Source organism: Dermochelys coriacea, chromosome 2 (genome assembly GCF_009764565.3).
Source record: "Dermochelys coriacea isolate rDerCor1 chromosome 2, rDerCor1.pri.v4, whole genome shotgun sequence".
Classification (NCBI taxonomy): domain Eukaryota; kingdom Metazoa; phylum Chordata; order Testudines; family Dermochelyidae; genus Dermochelys; species Dermochelys coriacea.
In genome coordinates this window covers 114,848,938-114,868,839 of record NC_050069.1, presented here as the reverse complement: position 1 = coordinate 114,868,839, position 19,902 = coordinate 114,848,938, and the positions used below count along the sequence as shown (strand labels likewise).

Genomic DNA, 19,902 nt, shown 5'->3' with positions numbered 1-19,902 from the left:
GCCGCGTGGCACTGGCCGTCGCCTCAACAGGCTCGGCGGCCCTCAGCGGGGTGCCATCTGCAGCCGGGTTGATGGAGGAGTCCTGGGGCTCCTCGGAGGTGGGAGCAGAAGCAACGGTTGGGGGAGGGAGCATGGGGAAAGGGGGGCTGGAGTGAAGTCGCCTATATCGAGGCCCGCTGGCATAGGGTCGTCCTCCCCCTGGGTGACTGGGGTCAGACCCAGGGCCTCGATCGCCTCATAAATGGATGAGAAATTATTTTCCGCCATCCCGGGATTCTCCCCACCGGCACCTTATGCGACGGTTGCCTCGGAGTCCGCTGAGGTTTCAGATGGTGCCAGGGCAGGGGTGGCTCCCTCGGGGACCTCGGAGGGGAGCGACTCCCGTGGAGGGGAGATACTGCTCTCCAGTGCTGCCACGTCTTCCCCAGCTGGCACCAGTGGATGGAACACACCCGTGGGTAAAGCGGAAGGCTCGGCATCGGTGCCCCCCTTCCTGGTCTTCCAGGGGGCCTCTACATCAGATGGGAGGAGCAGAGTTCAAGCCTTCTGCTTGCCCTGCTTCCCCTGGACTAGGGCCCAGCCCTCCATGGCATCATCTGGGGGCTGGCTAGCAGAGGTTGTGTCAGGGGGCAGAGGCGATGGCTCAGGGACTCGAGGGGGTAACGGTGGGGCAGCACAAGGGAGGGAAGATTCCCCTTGGGGCGGGCCCTCTCCCATGCCCAGTGGTGTCCCTGCCGCACCCTCCTCCAGGCCTCGCCAGATTGCAAGCAGCGGGGGCGGGGCTCTCCCGCTCGTCTGGGCATAGTTGGGGCGGTGCCCCTTGGGCTTGAGTGGGAGCAATGGTGGACTGGGAAGGAGGAGGGGTGGTTTCGGGCACCGGGCAGCCAGGGGCACCAGCGATGATGGGGCCAGTGCCCTGCCGGGGCTCGGGGGTCCCGGATGCCCCTCCTTGCCGGGCCAAGGGGCAGTCCCTCCGGACGTGCCCCATCGCCCGGCAGAGGTAGCACCGGGCCTCCCCCATGGAGTAATGCACCCGGTAATGGGCCCCCTGGTAGGGGACTAGGAAGGACCCTTCCAGTGCCTCTCCGTCACGCATCGCCGGCGGCAGTTGAAGCTGCACTTGCCGGCAGAATGAGAGGATGTAACGGAGGGCGGGGTCTTTGCAGCCCAACGGGAGAGGGCTGATGACAGAGATGGGTTTCCCCAGGGTAGAGAGGGCGGGTAACAGGGCGGCATTGGGAAGAAAGGGAGGGATGGAGGTCAGGACCAGGCAGTCGCCTAGGTCCTCTAGCGGCTCTAAGGGGACGAACACGCCCCCTACTGCCAGGCCCTTCTCCACCGCCTCCTGGGCGGCGGCCTCCGATGTTAAGAAGAAGACGACCTTGCCAGACATTTTGGAAGCTGCCACAATGGCTGTGGGCCCCACTATCCTCGCCAACGCCCGCACATAGGTCTCCACATGGGGCGAGGCGGGCACTAAGAGACAACAGACGCCGTGCTTCCTGGTCATAGTGGAAAAGGGGCCCTGGCCGCTATAGATGGTAGCGGAGGTGGTGGGCAGGAGAGATGATGTAGCGGCAGGTAGGGGGGCTTCCACCACCTGGGCGTATGCTCTGGGGGCCGGGGGAGGGACACCTGCAGAGCTGGTGGAGGGAACAGCGGGGAGGGACGCCCCAGCCGGCGGTGGGGCCAGGGCATTGTGGGCAGCCCCTGCCATGGAGGGCCTGGTCTTTTTAGTCGGGTCCTTCCCCTTCTTCTTTCCCTGGCCCTTCCCGCCGGCTGTGGGGGCTCCCCCCAAATGTGAGGGGGTGAGAGACGTGGCAGGAGTGGAGGTCACCCCGGTGCCCGTTGCTGCTGGTGCCCCAGCGGGGGCGGTGGCAGATGGTTCAGCAGCGGAGGTAGGGGCTTGAGGGGGTGATGGAGGGGCAGGCGGGGGAGGGGCAGCTGGGGCTGCTGGGGGGGCCTCACCCATCTCGTCCCCCAGCATCGTGAGCAGGGAGGGAAGGGGAGATACCAGAAGAAGGAGGGGAAGCAGGTCGACCACTCCTCCCCGCTAGGCTGCAGGCAGGGGAGGAGGGCACCAAAAGGGGTGGGCTGGATGGGGGGCAATCAGGGGTTAGGGGTCAGTCGCCGGCACAAGGTGGAATTCCGGCTCCTCTTGGTGCACTAGGGGAGGGGGGGATACAACAACATTGGGGGTGCAGTGAAGAGGGTTGAAACTAAAATGGGGAGTTGCACAAGCGCATGGGAGGGGACATGGGCACACGGAGCAAGGGGCTAAGCAGGCTGGAGGTAGGGCAGGGAAACCAAAGGACTCGCCTCAGAGGCTGGGGCAGGGCAAACAAACAGAGGCTGCAGGAGGAAATGGGCAGGGCAGGCAAACAAACTGAAAGTAGTAAGCAGGGGCTGGGGGATACGGGGGGCAAAAGCTGCAAAGGGCAAATGGGGCAGGTTGCAAGGGCAAAGCTGGGGGATGGGCAGTCTGGGGGGGGGGCACGTGTGCCCACGTGCACTTGCACAATGTCTGTTTAGGCTGGCTGCTGCTTCTGGCCCAAAGGGTGGAAATAGGGCGTGGCAAGCCAAGCAAGCAGCTGAGTCCAGAGGCAGGAGCTGAGGCAGATGGTATACAGCCAGTGGGGGTGGTGGAGGGGGCAGTGGTGATGGTAGTAGTGGTGGGGGTTGGGGGGGACACACAGATGGATCAGGGGGCAGCTCCACACCACACCCCCTGTGTCCCTACAAACAGTCAAGACCCCACAAGAGCACAGTTTGAAAGTTACTCAGTCTTAAGGCCCCCTCCACGGTGGTCTGCAAAGTCTCTAGGTGCTCCCCCACTGGTAGATGGTCCTCTTCTTCTCCTCCTCGGGGCTTCAGCAGCTCCAGACAGCAGACTCCACAGCAGCAGCAGGAGCAGCAGCAGCTGCTCCAGGAACTCCAGGTGGTGATCCAGGCAGGCAGAAAGGACCCCTCTCAGGTGATGGTCGTGGTGTCCACAACAGTAGTGGCTGGGGTCCCTCACTCCTCCTCTCTGGGGAGTGGGCTAGCAGCCCCCCCCCAGGGCTGCAGTTGGAGCAGTAGCAGCACCCTAGAGTAAGGGGGTCCAGCAACCAGGTAGCAGAGAATGGGGGCGGGGGAGTATCTGGCCCAGCCAGGGGAGCAGCTGGAGCCACGGGGAGAGCTTAGGGCCTAGCAGCAGGAGTAGCAGCTTCCCACCTCCCTCCAAGCTAGAAGGCTATGGGAGAGAGAGAGATTCACTCCAGGCTAATCCCTGGTACCAGGTTAAGTGAGATGGCAGCTGCTCCAGGTCAATTAAGACACCTGGGGCCAATTAAGAACTTTCCAGAAGGCAGGGAGAAGGCTAGGTTGATTGGGACACCTGAAGCCAATCAGGGGCTGGCTGAAACTAGTTAAAAGCCTCCCAGTCAGTCAGGTGGGTGTGCATGTCAGGAGCTGTGGGAGGAAGTTGTGCTGTTGGAGAGGCTGAGTAGTACACACCGTATCAGGCACAAGGAAGGAGGCCCGGAGGTAAGGGTGAAGTGGAGCTTGAGGAAGTGAGGGCTGCTGTGGGGAAGTAGCCCAGGGAATTGTACATGTCATGTTTCTAAAAGGTCAGCTACCACAGCTGATACTATTAGGGGCCCTGGGCTGGAGCCCAGAGTAGAGGGTGGGCCCAGGCTCCCCCTCCCCCACCTTTGCCCCCTTATTAATCACTGGGAGACTGGGAGACAACAGAGACTGTGCAAGGAAGGATAACTTCTCCTCACCTCCCTCGCTGAATGATGAAAATGGCTCAGTAGACTGTGACCCTTGTCTCTAGAGAAAGAAGGGTTACGTGGAGGGTCACAGTGAGCCTCTGAGGCTAGCAAAAACCACCAGGAAACGTGGGACCTACGGAGTCAAGGACAGAGCTTTGTCATAGTATTTAAATGAGAATTAACTGTCACTGGCCCATTCAGTTGGAATTTTTGATTTTCTGTACAGCAATCTCTCCTATTAACTATAAGGCACAATATTACCCTATTCATTCTTATATATGTAACCCACACAGCTCATGGTGTGGTGTTCTGTCCCATCTGATGGCACTGAGACCACTTGGAGAGAAAGATTAATGAGTCTGCTTAACAGCCATGTGGCTTTTAACTCATGCAGTCGAAGCTCATGCACTAAGCTCCACAGATCCAGGTTTGATTCCACCCACTGATGAGCATGGTCTGTCGGTGTTGCATATAATTAAATGTTATTGTGCAATATGTTAAATTTTACTATACAGCAAGGATAGAATTTTAGCAAATGATAGCCCAGAAAAATGTAATCTTGTTTCCTTTATGTTAGCACTGTGAACTGAAAACATTGTTCATCTCTGAGCTGCCTCTGGTTTGTCTATGACTTTCTGGTAGTGGTATGCTCCATAATGAACACCATAGTCCTGGTACAGTCTCAAAGGAGTCATACACAAAGAACTATCACCCCTCCTCTCTGTGCAGGAGGTACCTTTACAGGTCAAAATCACATTGTCCTTTTTTGCTCCCCACTGTCAACCCTGGTCTCCTTTTGGATTACTGCTTTCCAGATTTCTCCCAATGTGCGTTGGGTTATTTTTACCCAGGTGTATTACATTAACTTGCATTTTTCCATCATGAATTACATTGAGTCATTTCCTACCCATATTTCTAACTGCTGTGTAACTTTGCACAATTTCTCTGTCCTCACTGATATTTGCAACAACTTCCAGTTTAATGCCATCCGCAAATTGAATTAATGTGCTGTTTGCTCCACCTTCTAGACCATTAACAAATATGATAAAAATATTTCCTGTGATTTCAGAGAGATCATATGAAGCAGAGATGGGAAACGACCTTCTAAGTTATCTGCTCCATTCCCCTTTCAATGAAGGTGCGTTCCATTCATTATATCGTTTGTATTGCCTGCAGCATGATAAACCTAATTTAAGTCAAAAATCTTGTACTGTGTGGTTTGTCCAGCCAATCAGCTTTCACTCACTGTAGGACTCAGGAAAGAGACACACGTTTCTATTACATTGATAAACAGTGTGGGATTCAATGCTGTGAAAAAGTCTTCCTGATTCTTAAAAGGAAGCAGAAATTTACTTACACATTGAAAATAGAAGAAAATAGACTCCATAGTGTCTTTGTTTCTGAACACAAATGCCCAGATACCATGATGGATAGGGAATTTGATATAGGGTTATGTTTGTTTTTCAGTTTCAAATAAGGGCTTATTTATTCTTCTAGGCATTTTACAATCTTGAAACAATATCAAAATAATTTAACAATATCTACAATATTATCAAGTTGAATGCATGCATTATGCAGGCTTGCCCACCTCCTCAAAAACCTAACAAGCCTTGTCCAACATGTATTCTTCAAACCACCCCCCTTCCTCATACTTACTGGGGGAGGAAGGGGAGTGAATTTTTGCAGGGGCCTTGAAGCTTAGCAGAGTTGGGCTCTGGTGGGCCAAGAACTAGAGCAAATTACAGAGATGAAGAACCCATATAGGAAAAAGTCCTGCTAGCAGCCACCCATTACTTAAATCAAGGTGATTGTATCTTGAGCCTGTGAGGGGGGTGGATAAATCCCACACCAGATAGGAAAGGGTTAAAGAGCAGCCTTGAGGTCAGTTAACCCCACTCTACTATATTTTTCCTGAGTGTTAGATTTAAGATGAGAAAAGCCCAGAAGTTGAGGGCTGTTGGAAAAGGAGAGCAGATAAGCTGTTCCTCTGTGGGGCAAGGAGCTTGGCCAAGACCACGGGTGCTGGCACAATTTGTATAGTGGGGGTGCTGACAGCCATCGAACCAAACTGTAAACCCTGTATATAATGGAAACCACTTCAATCCAGGGGTTGTGGCAGCACCCGTAGTTCCAGCACCTATGGCCCAGACCAGGGATTATAGGAGGACTATGGCTTGCTAGAGCCTTTGCAAAGAGGGTAGGCCTGGCCTGGCCGGCTGATTGGAGAAAAGCCAAGGATCCAGTCTCTAAGTGAAAAGAAAAGGAGTACCCGTGGCACCTTAGAGACTAACAAATTTATTAGAGCATAAGCTTTCGTGAGCTACAGCTCACTTCATCGGATGTAAATGCATCCGATGAAGTGAGCTGTAGCTCACGAAAGCTTATGCTCTAATAAATTTGTTAGTCTCTAAGGTGCCACGGGTACTCCTTTTCTTTTTGCGAATACAGACTAACACGGCTGCTACTCTGAAACCAGTCTCTAAGTGGGAAGTCAAGCTATTGTAGCTAGGAGCCTGCCTGTGAGGGCTGAGCCTCGCTGGACTGTTTTGTATGTTTTGTTTTGTATGTTTGTTTGGCTTTGAACTAAGTGACTGTTACCCCAAAAGGGGTTGAGTGCTTTAAAGTAGCTTGGCTGGAGTAGACCAAAGAGTATTGTGTGGAAACTGATGCCAGTCCGAGGGGACACTGAGGGATAAAGAGAAACTATCCCAGAGACCCTCGCCTAGCCCAGCTGTATCATTGCCACACAGGGAAAGAATCAGTCTCTCAGGCTTCCTGGTTCTAAACCACATATAGTGGTTAAAATGGTTAAAACTGACGCTTTGGATTCTACCAGGAAACTAACAACCAGCTAATACAGTCTATGAAGTACTGGTGGTCTGATCTTGATGTGATGCTCCACTGAATAAGTTATTAGCTGGATTCTGCACTAGCTTCACTTTCTGAACCATCTCTGTGTGTAGTTCCATATCAATCACATTGCAATAGTCTAGTCTCAGTGTTACAAAGGCTGCCTTTCACCTCTAGGCTGTCTGTTCTAATTCATCTCAGGTTGGTAGCCATTATTGTTTGATGGTTGGTCAATGGGCCTGTTTTGAGATATATTAAAGATCTCATTCCAGAGGACCAGCATCTTCCCCATAACCAACATTTAAATTGTCACTCTTGTTGGTAGTTTCAATAGTGAGGCCAGAGACCAAATGGATGTGGAGACTGAACTTTTCTCTCCTTTTAAAACTTTGCTTGCTGGCTGGCTGATTGACTGATGATGCCTAGGAGCCTTTACTTTGCTTCTCTTATTGTTTCCAATCAGGAGAGGGAGCAAAAGTATCAAAATATTCTAAGAACTTCTCCTCTTGTTTTATTTCACACCCAACTCAAACTAGGAAAACTGGTAATCCAGCTCACATGCTCTCACACACGTACACAAACCATATTCTTGCATGTTTTCCAATCTGTTTCCTTGAACCAAAAAAGGATAGACTGAAATAAACTCCCATATTCTTATCGAGATTGAACAGCTAAGTCTTCTGAGATTTAATTTAGTCATCCTTCCCCCCCACAATAGTCTGTGTCAAATTAATATGCTTCATAATCTAATCATATACACCTGTGCTATCAAAAGTGCCAATTTTTCAAAGTTTAGAATAAATAACTAATTATTTTTTGAGCCAATTGCATTTCTCTCCATTTACTTTCTATTTGCTTTATGTTGTAAAAGCTTTCAAAGTCATCTAACAGTTTATAAGGCAAGGAGATTGTTAATAGGGTTGTCACTCAAACCTAGGAAGAGCAAGTTTAGCCACAATGTTAGCATTTAAATAATGCTGGAAAATAAAAGGTGCAAAGCCATCAGATCATGACTACGTAAAAGCTGTGCATTGAGGAAGATAATCAGCAGTGGTGCAAGTAGAAATCATTTCTTGCTGGCATGCTGCACTCATGGGAGGGACACAAGGGGGGCATGTGACCCCCCATGACTCCTCCCCGCCCCTAGCCCAGGGCCCCACGCTCTCCCCATCCCCTCCCCATGATCCACATCCCACATTACCAGGGAGGGGGCTCAGTCCTCTTCCCACTGTGCTGTAGACTTCTGTTGTACACACACCAGGTAGGAGGATTCAGGAGATGTGGCTGTGTGGAAGGGCTGGGGGTGGAGGCTCTACAACAGCCACGCCAGAGGTGCTGCCGGCATTCTGCTTCTTTCCCCACTGCGGTTCTCTGTGGGGAAAGGAGCAAAACACTGGCAGCTCCTTCAGCACAGCTGCTGTACTGCCCCCAGCCCTGTTCTCCAAAGGGGATTCTGTACAGCTGAAGGAGATGCAGCTCCATGGAAGGGCAAGGAGCAGGGCAGAGTTGGGCTCCTCTGTCTTTCTGGTACGCCATACTAGCTATAAATGTCTTACTGGTACAGCGTACCAGACCATATCACCATACTTGCACCACTGATCATCAGTGTTTAATGTTAGAAGATGTTACATGTTTGTCAGTGTCAAATGTTGTTTCTTCTTTGCTGTTTCTACAAATTGATCCATTTGAAGGCATATAGCTGCAAAATCAGCTGATTTTTGCACCTATCTTGACAACTTAAAACAACGCTGAGACTTTTCTCCATTGAGAACAAACAAGTGGGAATGGGTGTGAGTTGGGGTATATTTAAAGATTTTTCCTTATCCCTAATAGATTTTGGATCCCTATCTAATCTAGTGCTGCTTTCTGGTGGGAGTGAACAGTATACCACAGTAGTCAAGGAGAGAGGACAACTGACTCCTTCCTTCCCTCCCATCCTGGGATCTCCCAAGGTCTGGCACATTCTCCTCATCATGAGTCTTTGCTTTGCTCGTCCTAGCCTTCAGGCTACTACCCTCCCCTTTCTGCAATATCAGGGTCAAGAAAAACTCTTCTGATCCTCTGAGCTCTGTAAGGGCTAGGTATTCATGCTGTTGCATTATACTGGTGCAGCTGGCCACCACCGGAAGGCTCTGTGCATGGAAGGGAGTCAGCCAGTTGCCCCTTGATGCCTCAAAGAGGTCACAGGCCCCCCCATGACCATCTCAAAAAAGAGCACTAGATAGGGAGGGGACTGATATAGTTATGCCACAGGAAGTTATGGGGAGGCAAGAAAAGATCCCACTCGCAGCCCTGATACTTTTCTAGAGATTTGTGAACTTCAACCTACCATTTGCTTCCATGACACAATCTGAAATCGAGTGAATTGTATAATGCTCAGTAAGCAGTCAGGTCTGTCAGGAGAAGGCAGCACAGCATTGTATTAGCACTGAGTCTGCTCCAGATGCTGAAAATATTGGCTTCACACTGAACATGCTCACCATAAACATTAGCATAGTCACACCCCAAATATTGCCTCCTCTCATTTGTATGGTCATTCCCACACTAGTAATTTGATACCTACCCTCACCAGCTTTGCCTGATCTTAGATACGTTTTTAGACTTCTAGCCCCTACTGGCTGAAACCAACACAATACAGAAACTAGCACTCCAGTATGTACTAACAGAAAAAAACTGAACAATCTGCACGTAAACTGCTTTAAATGTATTTTCACAGCAAATACTGTTTCTAGTAATTGTGTTATTTTGTGGAGCTTAGCTATAAAATACACACCTGAAAGCATTCTTCCATTCCTCCTATTTATTCCTATTTTTGAGTAGGGAGTCTAATTAGTACAATCCCTGTAGCACTCTCGCAGTGCACTTCTTCTTCCCCAATATGCCCACCCTTTGTCATTTGTATGGCTAGAATTATTCCATGCTGTTGCTCATTACCAAATATGGTGTCAAATATAAGAATCTCTGAAGAAATAAAAATAGCACATGCAATGGGCCCATACCGAACTCTGACAAGCAAAATACACAATTTTTTTCTCCCCCACACCATCTTCAAAATGTTTCTGTAAAAATGTAAAGGCTCATTAGTATTAATAAAGACACTGGAATTTTCTACTGCAGTAATAAAAGGAGAATATTTTGATTTGAAGTCATACAGCTTTTGTGTGAATGTAGCATGCACACAAGCTATGAGATTGCTAGCACTGGATATTAAAATCCTGAGGATATTAAAATCCTCTCTCCATAAAACAGTAGTGCAAGCATCCTTCCTCTGTCCAGGTGATGTTTATGAGCAGGATCATCTCTAAGACTGAGAGGATCATTCATTCATTCTCCATGTTTACTCTGTCCTTTACCTCCCTACTGAGTCTGCCTGTATGGGTGCCAATTAGCTGCTAGTGGTGAGGGTGTTTTAATTTCTGACCCATAGTGGGAGGGCTGAGTCTCTGGCCCACACATAGTAGGTGGATAAGTGGTTCATTGCCAGCATGCATATGGTGTTTATAAATGATCTGTGGCCCATTTTATAAATGTTAGATTGGGTAAGGTAAGGAGTGCCTAGTTTATAGGTGTATCCCTCCTTGTATCCTCATCTCCCCAGTGGTGATTCTTCAACACCAAGGGAAAAATGAGGTAATATAGCTCGTGGCTAAAGATGCAAAACTACTGTTTCTGTGACCATCCTGGTAAATGTTCTTCCCTGCTGACCATTGAAGACTAGAAAGGAGGGAGGGAGGGATACAAGAGAGATACAAGAGCACAGTTAAGGCTAATGTTGGAACAATCTTCTAGTGTCTAGAGGCTGGCGGTGGTGTGGGATTGTTACATTCCATAAACACTGTTTTAATAGGCACTATGTTCCCAACACTGACTTTCTTAATCAAGTCTTTTATCTGGGAATTTCATCCATTTTTAAGTGGGGGGAGAGGGAGAACTACTCAAAACTTGTTGAATGGATTTTGTATGTTGACTTAGTAAGACCAGTGTTTCAGACATACCGCTTGGGAGAGTTGGAAGTTGTGCTTGAAGAATTTGTAACTTCCATAAAGCATGGAGTGTTGTTGTTGGGGTATTGCAACGGGTTACAAGTAACTGGTTTGAGCAGAGCCATATTTCAAACATCACTGAAATTACAAGTACCACCATCATCATGTGAAGAGGTCCGTTTTAATACTTTACACTCACTATTGTATCCTTAAGTGTAGAGACTCTAAAAGTGGGTAGGCAAAACTGATACCTCATAACATGAACAGATTCCCCAAGCAAACATTTGTAATTTTTAATTACTGTATTTGTTTGAACCATGTTGTAAAACAGGAATTCTCAAGCTGGGGATCAGGACCCCTCGGGGGTCACGAGGTTATTACATGGCGGGTCATGAGCTGTCAGCTTCCCATTGCAAACCCTGCTTTGCATCCAGCATTTACAATGGGGTTAAATATATAAAAAGTGTTTTTAATTTATAAAGGGGGTCACACTCTGGGGCTTGCATGTAAAAGGGGTCACCAATACAACAGTTTGAGAACTACTGCAAGTGAATCTTGGATCATTCTATGTAAGTTTATATATGAATAGGCCAGGTTTGTCCCAAAAGCCATAAAGTCTGACAGTCATGCCACCTTATCTCCTTTAAACATAGTTGGAGTTCCTTGCTGGGGTCCAGTGATGTGAGCTGCCACCTCATCTCTCATAGGTTTAACATGGTAGTGCATTCAAAATTTCTAGTCTTCAATGGTCAGCAGGGAAGAACATTTACCAGGATGGTCACCGAAACAGTAGTTTTGCACCTTTAGCCACGAGCTATATTACCTCATTTTCCCCTTGGTGTTGAAGAATCACCACTGGGGAGATGATACCCACCCTCACACCTTGGGATAAACATGGCAAAGGAGAGTAGTGCTGGGAAGAATGGTGGATGATCTGTGAATTTTCTTGTGTTTTAAAGTAAAAATCCCAGTGATAAAAAGCTCTAATAATAGATTTACATTTTGTAGTATCTCCTCACAAAGAATTTTTTTTAATGTAAGCGTAGATAGAGTGGAGCTTTTTAACAGTCACAGGATTTAACAGGGATACTACAATTGCCATGGAATATATCAGTCCTCCCAACATTAAAGAATTTGACTTTGAATAATTTTTAAAATGTTAGCCAGTATTCCTACTAGTGACCCAGTGTACGAGTTTTCCATGAGGCCTGACTATTATTGTTGTTTTGACCTCTATTGACGGTGTCTTTCTGAGCTATGCAGGTGAAATTTTTGAAAAGTGAAAGGTTGCTACTTCCCTCCTTGAAGTCCTATCATTTGAAATCTCCCTTCCCACGCTATGTCCCCCCCCCAAACTTGCCTCACACTAACCAGGAGATATTCAACATATTATAATGAAGAGGAGAAGGGAGGGTTTTCTAATCGGGCTTGCAATAGAAACAGGTTCAGCTTTAATGGCAGAATCATTACCACTTTTCGTCTCTAGGTGTCAGTGCTCTTTACAAAGTATTATTCCTGTTTTAGAGGAGAAACAGAGACTCAGTGTCTTTCCCAAGGCCACACAGCGAGTCAGTGGCAAAGAGAACAGAATCAGGGCTCCTGACTCTATCTTGGACACTATCCATGGACCACACTAATGTCACCATAACCCAGCATTCATGGGGTGGGGGAGAGAGAAAGCTATTGTCACTTTAGTTAATGGTATCAAACAGTTTCATCCACTTGAAATAAGTCCAATAACAAAGAGGGTGTCTAATTCATTAGCCTGGACATAAGGCTGGTAGATGCACTGGATATACTGAGGCTGGTAGATGTACCTCCAGCTTGGACCAAGTAAGATGATTTATAGAGCTTATGCAGTATGATACAAAACTCTTTAAATCACCTTATTTAAAGGTGAAGTTAGCCTGACACATAGGGCTGCCAATCACTAATCAGACATTGACATGGGAAGTGCCCCTCACAGGTTGTTATCATTGCATGCTGGAATTATGAGAGGGAGTCAGCCTGTCAAGTTCCCATGCAAGTTCCTGGATTTTTTCAGACTGGAAACAGAGCATTTCAACAAGTTCTCGGATAATTATATAGAACAATGGGACTGCATTTTCTGGAAGCAGATGGAAAAAGCGCTCAAAAATCCTTCCATTAAAAATAATCACATGGGAATCTTTTACAGGGATGTGCTAAAATTTTAATTATAAATGTCCTCATCTACAGCAAAGCTATTATGGCCCAGCAAAGCTTCCTGATGTACTGGGGAATCAAACCTCTGTGGCCCTCTCTGGGTCAAGCTGCCCTCCCTATACCCACAATAGCAAAGATTAAAACGAAGAACTCCTGTGGTTCTATAAGGGGCATAAACCAACCTTTAATTCAGGGGGTTAGGAATAAACTTTCCCTGGCAGCAGGAGATCCCATAATTACTCCTCATCCCTGCTCTAGCTCAGAGTGGATCCCACAGGGCTGTTCCTCCTTCTATGCCCTATTTCTGGGAAATCTCATTTGTAAACATAGCTTCTGCTGTCTCCTTTGATCATCCCTCACTCTAGACCCACACAGCCAGGCTACGTCTGAATCTTGCTACTCCTTTCTACACAACATCTTTCTCATCTGGCCTTTCCTTTTTGCCTATGCAGCTAAGCCTCTGGTTCAGACCCTCATTATCTCATCTCAGGACTGCTGATCTTGACAAATGCCATCTATCTGTTTAAAAAAAAAAGTTACAAAAACAATTTACCTGGCTCATTTCCTTGATCATGTCTCTCTCACACATATCCCTTTGAAGCTTTGCCCTGGCTTGTCCTTCTCAAACAATTTGTCTTCATTTTTAAGGCCCTTCCTGGCTTAGACCCACCCTCTGGTATGGTACTGAGCTATCAACTCCATCCCAGCTCTGTGAATATTGTTGCCTTTATCCCCGTTAGTCCAATTTTTCATCAAACACCTTTGGGCTTTCTTCTCTGCTGCCCTTATTCATTGGGGGGAGCTCCTGGCAAGGATCCAGAAAGCCACTACACTGTCTTCCTTCAAAACTCTCGTTAAAACTTGTCTTTGCTGTGATGCCCACAAAACACTTAATTGTTAGGCAACTGGTGTGCAATGGCTTCTGTTAAGAACACTGTTCGTAATGATCTCACTGTTCCCATATTCTTTCCATTGTCTGTCTTTTATACCCTTCTGCTGTTTGTCTTCTTACTTAAGATTGTAAGCATTTTGGGCCCAGAACAGTGTTTGCTATACATGAATACTGTGACCATCATAATGAGATCCAAATCCTGTAGGCACTAATACAATACAAAACAAATGAGAAACAATAATAAGAAATGCACACTTCCTTGCACTCCCTGTGAAACAGCTGTTAATGACCACTTTTGGAGACAGGCTAGATGGGCCACTGATCTGATCCAATATGGCAATTGCTATATACTGCGGGTTGGACTGCCTCTCCCTTTTACTGTGCAGATGGAATAGATTCTCTTCTCTGTTTTTAACTCCCTGCCTCTCTTCATTTTGCTCTCATCCCTATTCCCCCCCCCCTTTCCATCCTTCTGGGGATGGGTGGAGAGGTAATTATTTTTAAGATTGTTTGCAAAGTCTCTCTGATGTAATCTTCACTTTGACTTTCCCTTGCTTCTATCAAGCTGGCCACTTGCTGCTGATCCATTAGCCTGTCTTCCCAGCTCAGAGGGCCATTTTTGGATCATAGTTGATGACCAGCCTTATCAATAATGCAGAAGCAGCAATATCAAGTATACACTGTTTCCCACAACCAGACTCTATGCCTCACGCCCAAACAGGGCAGATAAAGAATAATCCTTTCATCCTTTGCTGACATGGCCTTTAAGATTTGTGCACTCGGGTTTAAAAGCTTTATATGAGAATTTTATGCTCAATCTGTATGATCTCTTCCAGATTCTTGAACTGCTGATGAATGTATTTTCTTAGGCAGTTAATCTATGCAATTTCCATTTTTAAATAACTAGAGGACTGAGTTGCAGTCTATTTTCTCTGATTAAAAAAAAGTCCCCTTATCTGAAGTACAATTTTTGGCTTTGAAGTTTTAAATTGCATCCTATCCTATAAATATTTTTCTGGATTCATTCTCTCCCCGTGTCACTTCCCACCAAAACCTATATGGTGAACAAGTTCCCCTGATTTTTAACAACTTCCCAAGAAATTCACTCTCTGCACCAACTCCCTAGATACTGGTAATCACCTAATTTCAGCAAAAGAGCATCATGATCAATGAGCCTACCAACATTCAAACGACAGGATCTTGCATTGTGATTCAGGTAGGAGTTCAGCTGTCTCACTCCAGTGGGGCTCTATCCAGGCTCTGTAATTTGCTTGTGCAAACTAAAATGCAGGATGACGGCCAGAATGTTAGAGTGGCACCACTGTCAGTACTAGAGGGCCAGTCCTACAGCCTTTACTCAAGGAAATTTTTTTTTTTAATTATTCCTCCCTCCCACCCCTCCATGGAATTTTGCTTGAGAACAGCATCAGGCACTAGATGTCAGAGTTGCTAACAAAATTTGTATGAGAGTTTCCAACACTGGAGTGATGTTTTGCTGAGCAAACTTAAGATTCAGACAAACTGTGAAATATTTGAATAATAGTGCCTTTCAATCTAAAGAATCCCAGGACAGTTAAACTGTAACCGATTCTGTGGAGGATGGGAGGATGCTACACACACATGTTACAGGACATGACAGCGGAGAAGTAGATGTGTTGCCTAAGGACACTGCTGCCCTTCCTCTTACATAAAGAGCCACAGGATCCTTACTGTTCATAGAGAGTAGAGAAGATCTTGGTTTTCCAGCTCTTCTCTAAAAGACTCACACACAGGGCCAGATTCTTCTTCTCTCACCAGTTTTGCACCAGTGTAATTCCATTGACTTCAGGGGAGCCAGTCCTCATTCACACCAGTGTAAGGGAGAAGAGAATAAGGCCCCTAGTAAACTGTATGAAATGGAAAAAAGGGTTGAGTTCATTCTACTTGGATATGAACCTGCAATTCAGGTAATCAAGCTTTTCTATTCCTGAGGCTTAAATCCACGCCAAATTTTTATGAATAATTAATAATGGTATTGCAGCTTTTATTTCAGTATAATTTTAAAATGGAATATAAAATGGTATGGGCCACTGCTTCCTATTGTGGAACAAAAAAACTGATAGACTGTTATGGTTGCTAGACCCCCAAGTTGGGTCTCACTCCCCCCCATAAAAATTGCATATCCTTGTTCTCAGATAACCCCCAGTGGAGAAAAACATTAGCCTTCCAGCATGAGGGCTTATCTCAGTACTGAAATCACAGCTCCAAGACTGGCAGCCTATCAACAAATAAACCCAGGGTGCTGAGTTAAAATATAATATACTATGACATCTCTATTTAATAAGATCTCTCTATTTGTTTTTTATTGGAAGGAATGGAGAGGGAGACATTCTAGCTTAACTAACCAAGACAGGTTTTGGATGCATTTCATAAGTGTTATCATGCACAGACTGATGGCTCACATAAAGTCATCCTGTTCTTGGGTTGCAAGCAATATTTCCAGGAGGCTTCTCCTAGCTAAAAGCTGCTTTTAAACTTAAACAAAGTGAGCCTTTTAATATGCATATGCTACATGATAGGGAAGAAAAGGGTAATTGCATACAAAATAATGGTACCTTTCAGACAGGGAATTGTGTGCTACATGTTTCTCTCAAGTTTTTTGAATTGCTCTGAAGTGCTGATGGTCATCTTCCAATAATGCAATGACAGAGGTGATGTAAAATTTCAGATGGATCCAAATGAGTACACCAGATACACTAGCCCATTGAACTTTGGGGATGCTCACAGCTAGATTAAAACTTCCTGGCTGAGGCTCATTGATTGATAAATTAGACCTCACATTAATTTTGAAAATACAAAGTTATTTAATATTGAGCTTCTCACTCAAGGTGTAGGGACCTTCATTTTTATGTCTGATCTACCACCAGGGGATACACTTTGCGAACAAAGGTTCAGCCCTGACCTAGTCCCAGCCCTGTTTACTTTTAGGCCAGCCAGAGTAATGCAAAAAACAAAATGCAATTTCATATTGGGTTTTTTCTTTCACAAACTGCTAATGCTCAGAATCAACAAAGTTCTGAATTATAATAGCTTCATAAATGATAGCATTGTACCTTGCTTGCCTAAACAGGGAGGACTGCGGATGTGATTGTTCTGACTAAATGAAAGGATTGTGTCTTCCTTAAACTCATTAAGGGCTCAATCCTGGTCCCATTAAATTAGTAGCAAAATTTCTGTTGACTTCAGGTCAAGCTGGCCCCAATCAGTCACAGTTGAAACCCAAAACTTCATGCAAAATTTGAACTGGAGGCAGGAGCATGAACCCTTGCAATCAGACCCTAGTCATTTTGATTCACCATAAACATGAAAACCAAATCTAACATTTTTTCATAGCCATGATCTCTTAGCTCACCCTGTTGATGGGAAGAAGCTGATCTTCCTTTCCATCATCCCTCTCCATCTGACTCTCAAATACAGTGCATTGAATTTTTTTTTTCTTATCTGAACCAATTTACCCATCTCTAGATGAAAAAAAGACGCAAATGAAATAACTGCAAGACTCGAATAGAATCTTCCTTGAGGATCAATTCTCCATCCGACTCCCCCATTTTGTCTGCCTTGTTTATGACAATGTTTCTGATTCAGCCAATAATAGGAAATACTGGAAATCTTATGAAAGCTGTTTTTTGCACTCTGGGTTTGAATAAGATAGCATACAAATTTTTGGGTGCCCATTCCACTTGAACCTTTCGGAATTCATGACTCCCCTACTTGAACAGCATTCAAGTTTGAAGATTTGTCAGTGAGTGGTTATATTCCCCTAGCCTAGCTTGAGACTGAAATGTAGAAACTATGTACATTTTTTTTCTGTGACTGATTTGGAGCATGTCAAACAAGTTAGTTATTGTGAAGTGTAGTTGATGTACCCTACACGTATCATTACCCATACTTTAGATGCAGTCACCTAATGACTTTTTTTAGCTATAACTAGCTGAGTAGAGCCAGTGTAGTCACTCTGGACATGTATGCAGAAGATTCCTGAGTTTGAGATTTTCTTGCCAAGAAAAAGAGCAGACTTTGCAAACAATGTATTTTGTAAAGCTTTAACCCCTGTACAGCCACTTACTATTTACTGAGGTAATCACCTGAAAAATATACTGTACATCTACTATTCTACACATACTTGTGACTTAAATAGATAGCAGTAGTTCCAATATATTTTTATCTCAACCAGGTTAAATGCAATGAACTACAATTATTGCACAAAGTATAGGTGGAGCTGTGGTCATAGGGATACATATCCCTTTGCCACTAATGGCCATGCAACCAACTTATCCCATATTTTGGTGGGCTGTGGGTGGGAAATTAAGGAATAAATACTTCAAATAAGGAGGTGGTCCTCCATTTAAGACCTTCTAGCTATTTAGTCTGTAGGTTTTTCCTCCAGATACACTGGACAGAATTACAAAGGGAACTGTGCTCCCAACTTCTGCGGGTGGTCAAATATGTTGTCAGTCAGTCATCTAGAAAAAAAAACCTCAAACTTTTGGAATGAGACTTGGTGCTGGAAATAACTATTACTGTTCAAAAGATACCTTCTCTTATTACTATGCTACTTGGCATCACCAAGATGAGGAAGACAATTGTCTATTCAAAAATCCTAAGGTATGTAACTATTTTGATTGTATGAGATATTAATAACGCTACAAAGATTACCATGAATAGGAATTCGGATTTATGGATAGTGGGTATGTTAACAACTCCCTGCAGCTTAGAGCATCAAACAATATTTGACTCCATGGAATTAATATTCTTGAAGTGGCTATAAAGAATGGCCTACACAGATGCATGTTGTTTACCTGATGGGATTTATTTCCTGAGTTTCATGCAGCTCTATGCCAGTGAAAATTCCCCCGATTCTGGGGAAGACCTCCACTTGAAATCTTTGGCTGATTTAAGGCCACTTTGCGCTGCTCAAAGGAGACTCCAGCCCACTGTCTCCATTCATGTTTTTTAGTTTTGATATATTAGGACAAATACTAATTGCATGGTTTGCAAGAAATTAAACAAAATAAGATTTGAGAGAGTGAGCTTTTAGCTGTCAAAAATGGACAGACATCTAGAAGGATGTTGTTCTGTGCAAAGAAAAACTCCATTCAGCTCTTGCATCAACAATGACACCTATGAAGGCTGTTACAGCTCTGTTATCCAAGAAGGGTTGCAAATAGAGAGTTATTCTACATGGCTGAATCGCCTCTTAAATCAACCACCTAGGATAAAGAGCAGTTATCACTTTTTTCATAGTTTCCCTCTTTCTAATCTTTGCCTATTTTATACTGCAAGATTCTGTGCTAACTCTTTACTTCATGTAGTATTTCCTTGTTCCTTGTATTTCCATGTTCAGTACTGTAAGGATGAGCTCTGGGCAATGAAAGTATCTGTTTATAAAAGGATAATATAGTTGAATATAGAGTTTCTCTACATTCTAGCGGGTGCAGTACCTATAATCACCACATGCTCAGGGAGTGTTGTTCAATGGGTAGAACAGAGCTTTGGAATCAAGACTCCTCCGTTGTAACCTGACTGTACCAGGGCACTGTCTCCTTGGTAAACCATTTAACCTCTCTGTGCCTCAGTCTCTCCATCAGTTAAGTGTATAATAATACTTGGCCTCTCAATACCTCAAGGAGATGGGTAAGGTTTCTGTTATGTTTGTAAAGCACTTTGAGATCTTAAGGAAGCAGTAGTATTACTGTGCTTGTGAAGCAACCCACTATGTCAATTTGGATTGTTTCTGAATTACAGCTGTAATCGGTTAAGTTGTCTTTCTCAAGAGGGATATAAAATTTCTTCACCCCCCTGTTCAAATGGCATCTGCCTGTTTGTTTAATGTGAGTCAACATTTACAGCTTTCCAGGGCTGTACATAATACTGTCCATTGCATTCAATTCCAGTTTCCTTTCCTGGTAACTTGTTGACTAATTACTTTATTCTTTGGCTAGTACAGCATTTATGATGCACAGATTTAAATCAGGTTGGAATTAGTATTAGATTCCCCCCCCACCCCCCCAGTTTCATCTACCAAACAACTGTCGACAGTAATTGTCCCACAGAGCCAGACTTGGAGAATCATCACCTTAGCACATGTGGCTTGTCATCCTGTACCAACCCTGAATTCAAGGCTAGATAAGAGACTTCTCTTCACATGACTGTGTAAATCCTTTATTCCATAAAAGAGGAAATCCCATTGTGGCAAGCC

The 19,902-nt window shown here is 45.2% G+C and overlaps 1 protein-coding gene across 6 annotated transcripts in view; it reads left to right on the top strand.

The window, feature by feature from the left end:
• Nucleotides 1-19,902, top strand: part of PHACTR1 (phosphatase and actin regulator 1) — a 450,172-nt gene that overhangs the window by 135,454 nt on the left and 294,816 nt on the right. For 4 of the 6 annotated variants that reach the window (XM_038389709.2, XM_043507025.1, XM_038389708.2 and 1 more), the window contains one exon: nucleotides 4,825-4,893. The exons of the other annotated variants lie outside the window; for them this stretch is intronic. In XM_038389709.2, coding sequence (XP_038245637.1) covers nucleotides 4,825-4,893 — 69 coding nt within the window. The remainder of the gene's footprint in view (nucleotides 1-4,824; nucleotides 4,894-19,902) is intronic. 6 annotated transcript variants of the gene reach the window in all.